This window comes from Leucoraja erinacea, chromosome 9, assembly GCF_028641065.1.
Source record: "Leucoraja erinacea ecotype New England chromosome 9, Leri_hhj_1, whole genome shotgun sequence".
Taxonomy (NCBI): Eukaryota; Metazoa; Chordata; class Chondrichthyes; order Rajiformes; family Rajidae; genus Leucoraja; species Leucoraja erinaceus.
The window spans coordinates 41,530,158-41,538,249 of record NC_073385.1 but is presented as its reverse complement, the minus strand read 5'-3'; the positions used below and the strand labels follow the sequence as shown (position 1 = coordinate 41,538,249).

Genomic DNA, 8,092 nt, shown 5'->3' with positions numbered 1-8,092 from the left:
GAGGAAAGAGGATGGGTGATGTTTCGGGGCAGCACCCTTCTTCAGACTGAAAATAGAGGGGAGGGGACTGGAGGTAGGAAAAGGCCAGAACTAACCAGTGCTGGCAACAGATTACCAAGGATATCCTGGACCTGAGCTCCGGTTTGTACTATTTGCTGACAGACTTGGAACATCTTTGTCTATATAATTGGTATGTTTTTCTGGACTGGAAAGAGAATAAATACTCATGACTCTGATGTTTAATTACTACCCGGTAACACCCTGCTGTAATTTAATTAAAACACCCTGTACTAGTGTTACAGTCACTTCTGAGGATCCTGTGAAAAAACTGTCTGCCAAAATGTAGCTTCACACAGAAAGAATGGCCGGCAATGCCTCCGGAATTGTATATTAAACGTTGGCATCTTCAGGAAGAGGGTGCAAATACAAAATAAAGCTGTTGGAGGATTGATAAAGCGGACACCAAAGTCATTACCCATTTTCATTTGGGAATGTAGAATGGTTAATGCTCAGGGAAAAATGACAAGGTGGGAAGGAAATATTGTGAGCAATAACAGACCAAGTGAAGAAATTAGCTTTATTTAAAAATACAAAAGTGGTAATAACGCATATGTAGTTATTCTATATCATTTACATGTGTTATATACATAACTTGCAAGTCGTCTATTAATATAGTACTTCAGAGCTTCAGTTAAGCCAAAGCAAAAAATGTTAGCTAGTAAATTGCGGTTTGGTTTTCTGTAAGAAAAGCTTGTGAAATTAGTCCATCAATAAAAAGATTGTGACATTAGAAATACTGCACACTTTACAGTGTAATATTATTATCACTGGCAAACAAAATTGAGCGGCATTAACAGCCACTTATAGAAAATAACTTGTGGTTAGAGATTTATTAAAGCTCACTTTAAAAAAATATAATTGATATTCTTTTTAAAGAAAGCGCCGAGCAATGTAACAATCTTGTTTGTTTAAAATAATACAGTTGTAGTGCATTTGTAGTTCATATAAGTTAGCTGGCTATAAATTTGCATGTTTTGAATCACACAAATAACAGTGTCTACCTATATCAGGAATTCTGTAAATTTCAGGCCAAAGGAGAGCAGCCTTTTAACGACAAAGATACTTGCATAAAATTCCCTTTAATATTAATCTCTGGATATATATAACTCGAATGGATACCAGATCTTAGTTAATAGGCTATACCAATTCTTATTTAATTTCCATAATTGTGTACACGTGTTTTAAGACTTCACTTGGGTAAATCAAGAATTAAAATAACAGTAAAAGAAATGTTAGAAATGTATGGATGCTTTCTAATAAAAAATAAAATGCTAATTTCTAAAAATGGGATGTTCGTCAAGTTTTAAAATGTTAACCATACACAAGCTGCTCTACACTATCCTAAACATGTAACAAATCCTTAAATTATACCATTTACGATTTCTTCAACTTTAACTGAATAAATTCCCTTCACTTGCTCCAATTTGGTAAACCTATCGACATGAGTAGTTGTTAAATTATTTCACAGCTCTTGGAAATTAGAAAAATCAGTCTTGAGTTGAATACTTGGAGAATTTTTTCCAGAACATTTTGACTGTCCAGCCGCTTTCTTTGCTTCGAAGCTCTCTTGGTTACCTTTAACGGCTCCTTCAAGTCGAGCTTTCATAGCTGGTGACGTACCCATCAACTTTTGAAAAATAGCTGGATACTGTGGACCTATTCGCATCAGGTTCTGTAGACCAAACTCATGTAAACTCTTCACCGGATTTGGTGCTGATATTCGAGCATTTTCATCCAAAAGGAAGGATATCAGAATTGGTAGAAGCAAAGCCACCAAATAGATGCCTGGAAATATAAGAAACCATGCAACAAATTAACAGGAAAACTGAATTGTTTTCAAGAACAATCGAACTACACAAGTGCATAGAATATTCATTAAAAACCAGAAGTATTTTAGTATGGACATTAATAAACATCCATTTTTGAGCTGAAAGTAACAAATATATCTGACATTCTAAATGATGAAATGTTAGGATTCTTCAAGCTCCAATGTTATTCTACGCTGCATGAATGGTTTATTGACGGAGGCCTCTGGTGGCCTCAGGATCCTTAAGTTAAGCAAAAAAAAAAACTAGAATTTCCTCGTCTTCTCAAAAGCATGAATGGTCAGGTCATGATCAGACCGAGCTTTTCCAACGGCTCAACACTTACTTTGGGCCTCAAAGATTATTAATGTTTCCTCTAGAAGGTGCTGGAAGGCCAGCAGAATCCCTTAACTGTTGTAATTCGCAAAATCTTTGGGAAAGAAGAGACCAATTTAAAGCAAAGTGTCCAATCGCACCTGTTCACCTTGTCACTGATCCAATTGTATGAGACTTTATAAGGCGGCGGCACAGTGGTGCAGCTGGTGGAGCTGCTGTCTCACAGTGCCAGCGAACCGGGTTTGATCCTGACCTCGGGCACTCTCTGTGGGGAATTTGTACATTCTCCCAACGACCCCATTGGCTACCTATGGGTGCTCCATTTTCCTCCCACATCCCAAAGACAAAAAACGTGCGGGGTTGGCCTCTGTAAATTGCCACTGGTGCGTAGGGAGTGGGAAAACATAGAAGTAGGATGGTAGACACAAAATGCTGGAGTAACTCAGCGGGACAGGCAGCATCTCTGGAGAGAAGGAATGGGTGACGTTTCTGGTCGAGACCCTACTTCAGACCCGAAACGTCACCCATTGCTTCTCTCCAGAGATGCTGCCTGTCCCGCTGAGTTACTCCAGCATTTTGTGTCTACCTTCGATTTAAACCAGCATCTGCAGTTCTTTCCTACACATAGAAATAGTATGAAGGGGTAATCGACAATCAGCATGGACTTGGTGAGCCGAAGGGCCCATTTCCATGCCGTATCTCTAAACTAAACAAAACATTACGTCAAGTTTGCATCCTGGGTTCCTAGCAGGCAGGTGATGAGAGTATCACATAGAACTCACCCATCCACTGTTTCAGCAGAGAATTAATCAACCATAAACCATTATTATATCATAAAAGGGAGCGACAGGTTAAGGTTCCTCTTATGAATTTTAAGGGGAAAATCCTCTGCTGTACGGAGACTCGGTGGGCCGATGTGCCCGTTTCCACGTATACCTCGAAAAGCTGTTCATCCAGGTCCAAAGAAGAATTCAGAAGAAACTCACGGTTTTGTTCTTCAGCCAAGCTGACCAAAGTCTCCAGAGTCTTCACCCCTTCCAGCACGGCCTGCAACTCGGTGCCCGTGGTTGGTTTCTCTTTTTCCACCTCACGTAATCGATTAACAACCAAAATAGTCAGGGAGTGAATGTAGGGTGTGGACACTGCTTTATTGGGATGTTGGATTACTGACTGCAGCAATCTGCAGCAATGTGTCTGCATCTGAGATATTAAAAAAAGAGTATCTTAAAAATAAAGCAAGGGTACGTTACAGCAGAGCATGGAAAATGAAAAACAAAATCTGATGTTCAAATTAAAAAAGTTAAATGATAAAAATATTTTGTACAATATGGAAGGGTACAAAGAGCATGTATGGTATGAAAAGGACTGATCATGAAAAGGACACCTATATATCGGCAAGACTAAGCGTTGACTGGGCGATCGTTTCGCTCAACACTTTCGTCTTCTTTGATCTGTCTTTTTCACACCTTACATGCTCTTTGTGCCCTTCAATATCTCTAGTTTCCCTCTTCCCTGACTCTCTGTAAAAGGGTTTCGACCCAAAACTGCATTCATTTCTTCTCTCCAGAGTTGATGTCTGTCTCGCTGAGTTACTCCAGCATTTTAAGTCTCTGTTCGGTGTAAACCAGCATCTGCAGTTCCTTCCTACAGATTCTAAAGATAACCAAGCAACTTTCATCCATTTATCATGTTTCGGATCATGGGTTACATTTTAGGCAGGTTGACAGTAAAGATCACTGCTGAGGGCACGATGAAACACTAAGTCAAATGGTTTGAAGAAGGGTCTCGACCCGAAACGTCACCCATTCCTTCTCTCACGGTCAGATTCCCTGCTGACAAAAGCTAGCCACTGACCTGCATCAATTTAGTAAATGTCAGCAGATTGTTTAAAAATGAATTAACTGCAGAAGCTGGAAATCTTAAATATGAAGCACAGAAACATCTGAAACAGATATCCCTAATTTCCAGCATTTTTCCCTTAGGTTGCACCAATAGCTCTGACCTACTTTTCACAACTTTAACATATCCCTTTGTTTTTTTTTTTCCTTTCCGCTTTCAATAATCTATTAACCAAGCAGCTCTGAAACTGAACAATCACTTTTCCCTACAATAGATAATTCCCTTGATGCTATCCAATCATTCTCACCCTCTGTGCAACTTATACCCAATTTATTTTCTCGCTTTAGACAAAAAGCTGAATTAACTCAGTGGGACAGGCAGCATCTCTGGAGAGAAGGAATGGGTGGCATTTCGGGTCGAGACACTTCGAGGGTCTCGACCTGAAACGTCACCCATTCCTTCTCTCCCGAGAAGCTGCCAGCCTTGAAGGGCCTCGACCCGATACATCACCCATTCCTTCTCTGCAGAGATGCTGCCTGTCCCGCTGGAGTAACTCCAGCTTTTTGTGTCTCTATCTTTGGTTTAAACCAGCATCTGCAGTTCCTACTATTTTACCACTTTCCCAGTTCTGATGAATGTTCCTTGACCTGAAATGTTAACCCTTTCCACTCATGCTGCCTGACCCACTTGCAAGCTGCCATGACATATTTCCAACATACGCTGTTTCTTGATTCGAAGTTGCTTACCTGCCGTCAATTGAAACCGCCACCAGGGTCAGTGGCTGGATATGATAAGCAGGGAATCTGATTTTGTTTTTGCTCAACACAAAGCAGATCCAAACAGAAACAAACCATTTCTTTATCTCCAGAGATGCTGTCTGACCCGTTGAGTTACTCCAGCACTTTGTGTCTATCATTCTTTTCCTTTGCCTAGAGTAATAGATTCATACCGCACAGAAACAGGCGCTTTGGCCAAACTCGTCCACGCTGACCAATTTACCTCATCTAATCCCGCCCCATTTGCCTGCGTTTTGCCCATATCCCGTTAAACCTTTCCTTATCCCTGCACTTGCCCAAATGTATTTTAAATGCTGTTATACTACCCGACTCAAATACCCATTCTGGCAGCTTGTTCCGTGCATCCACCACCCAGAGTGAAAAGGGGATGAATATGGGCAGATCAAAAACCCTCTTTCCCACTGTATATATACCTTGATAAATCTTACAGTGCTTAGACAAAAGGAGTCACTAATATAGTTTGTAGAAACAAGAAACTGCAGATGCTGGTTTTCACAAAAGGACACAAAGCACTGGAGTAACTCAGCAGGTCAGGCAGTACTTGTATGGAAACCATGGATAGGTGACCCTTTTCGGACTGATGATTAATGATTAACAAAGTATTAATATGATGTAGCAAACTCAATGGGCATAATGGCCTGATTCTGCGCCTATGTTTTATGATCTTCTGATAAGTCACAAATAATTCAGACAGGACAAATAACCGAGCAAAAGTCAAATTAAAAATGTATATATTACTTTTCTATGCAGCCCCCAAACCCCAGGAGCTCCTGCATAAGTGTAAGCCTCGATGTTTTTCGACTTCACCAGCAGTTCTGAAAAGACTATCAATAGAGTTAGCATAAATTCATCTAAACAAATGTTGGGCCTTGATTGACCTCATGAAGTGATGCAGCGGCCCTAGAAATTCCTGAGCTCTATGTTTACCTTGTGCCAAGTGTCAAAGAATTTCACTGCTTCAGAAAGCCTATCTTGCTTTTTGACAAGGCCAGTTCAGTGGTGGAGTGCAGCTAGGAAATGGCTGGAGGTACTTATGCCAGCCAGCTTGTGACCTTCATAATTAACAGAAATCCCAAAATCTACACGCACTTGTTGCCAGAAATTTGTCAGCATCATTCCAAAATGCTGACAAGACTTCAAAGTCCAGGACTTTGTTTCTATGCAGCTAAAATGTGTAATTGGAACTTGGTTTACACATTGAAGAGATTTGATAAAAACTTTACCGCAGAGGAATTGTCTCTCAACACTACTGAACTGAAGTAAATCTGCCAGAAATACTTACTACTGGATTTTTACAACTGAGGATTACTTTAAACCGGTTGATACATTCCTTTTCAAGGCACTGCACACATGTAACGTCTGGGTTTGCTGACATCAGGAAAATACTAATGGCAGTTAGCATGCTCATTTCATCCAGATCTGAGTGGTTCAGCTCTATGGAAACAAGAACAAAATAAAACTTAAATGAGCAACGAAGTAGTTTAATTTACTTTAGTTAATATTAAAGGAAGATAAGAAGACATGGTAGACACAAAATGCTGGTGTAACTCAACGGGACAGGCAGCATCTCTGGAGAGAAGGAATGGGTGACGTTTCGAGTCGAGACCCACGTCACCCATTCCTACTCTCCAGAGATGCTGCCTGTCCCGCTGCGTTACTCCAGCATTTTGTGTTTACCTTCGATTTAAACCAGCATCTGCAGTTCTTTCCTACACATAAGAAGACATGATGAAGGTAATAAGGAGTGAAGGTACTTTCAACTATCAGCACAGCTAAGAATCTTTATCTCTGCATATCCTGTATATATTAGTTATTTCCTTTATCGTGTATCTATACACTGCAGCTGGCTCGATTGTAATATGTAGATTTGTCTTTCGTTGATTAGTTAGTGCATGAAAACAGCTTTTAACTGTATCTCGGTGCACATGACAATAAACTAAACTTAAACTCCTGCAGAAAACTCAAATTATTGGAAAAGTCCCAGAATTCAAAAGTGTCCAAAAGGTTATAATGTGCTCAGATGGAAGATGAGGTGATGTTCCTTAGCTTGCATTGGGCCTCAATGTAACAGTGCAGACAGCCACAAACTTATAGACCAGAGTGGGTGATGGATAGGGAATTGAAATGGCAGGCAATGGGTGACTCTCCTGGACTAAACACAAAGCAGTCATGCAATCTGCTTTTAGTTTCTCCTCCGTAGTGGAGACTACATTGTGAGCACATTAGATGGGATAAAGCACAAGTGAATCACTGCGTGACCTGAAAAGATTGTTAAGAGTGCAGGTGGTGAAAGGACAAGTGTTTCATCGACTGCAGTTGCAAGGTGCATTAGATGGTCTGTATCTGATGGGATTAGAGGAGTGGACCAGGGGGTCGTGAAGGGAAGGGTCACCTGCAAAATGCTGAGATGCATGGGCCAATTTCATGGATTTGTCCTCATTCTCGTGCAGAAAGGGAAGGAACGGTGATGCATCCCTTCTGGATCTCACCATCTCAGGGGACATGCTGGCTCCAAATATTCGTCACGTCCAGAGACTCCCACACTTCTCTGCACACTTCTTCCACTTTACCTATAAGGCTCCTGTTCCATTCTCCTAGTTCCTCCATTTTGTTTTGTTTTTTTTTTCCAAATCAGGAGATCAATGTGCTTCTGAAATGACCTCCTGAAACAAGGATCTCCTTCTATCATAGTGGTCAGAGCCCCTTGATCACAGCTCGTTCACTTCCCAACCTCGGTTCTTATCCCTTATCAAGAACAGAGCTACTGTATTCTGCTCCTCATCTTCCACCCCACATCAGCTACATTCAATTGATCATCCTTTGTGATTTCTGCCAGCTCCAACATTATCCCAACACCAGATACACATTTCCCTCCCATCCCTTTTCAACATTTTGAAAGGTCTCTCTCTCTGGTCTACTCTTACATCCCCATCAGACTAATTCCAACCTCAAAACCTGGAGAAGATCGTCCATAATCATATTAAGTGTTGGGACAGGCTTAAGGGGACAAGTGGTCAACTCCCAGTCCTCTTACGTTCTTACTATGTCAGAGCTGATCACGAGGTGAGTCTGCAACCAGATATCTGCTTCCCCCAACTTTTACTTCCATGACTTTTACTTCTATCCAATTCCACAACCGTTAGGAATCACCCACTACTCAGGCCTTCATCTGACCCTAGGTTTGACATCACAAGTACTCTCTGCGGTCTCCCATCTTTTACGGTTTAAGAAGGAGCTCATCCAATGCTCTACTGC

At 41.0% G+C, this 8,092-nt stretch overlaps 1 protein-coding gene across 1 annotated transcript in view; it reads right to left on the bottom strand.

Moving 5' to 3' along the window:
- Positions 1 to 563: 563 nt before the first annotated feature.
- heatr5a (HEAT repeat containing 5a) overlaps positions 564 to 8,092 on the bottom strand; it is an 82,085-nt gene continuing 74,556 nt past the window's right edge. Inside the window, 3 exon segments of the mRNA XM_055640652.1 lie at positions 564 to 1,845; positions 3,188 to 3,401; positions 6,120 to 6,271. Of these exon segments, the coding sequence (XP_055496627.1) occupies positions 1,523 to 1,845; positions 3,188 to 3,401; positions 6,120 to 6,271 (689 nt within the window). The 3' untranslated portion in view covers positions 564 to 1,522.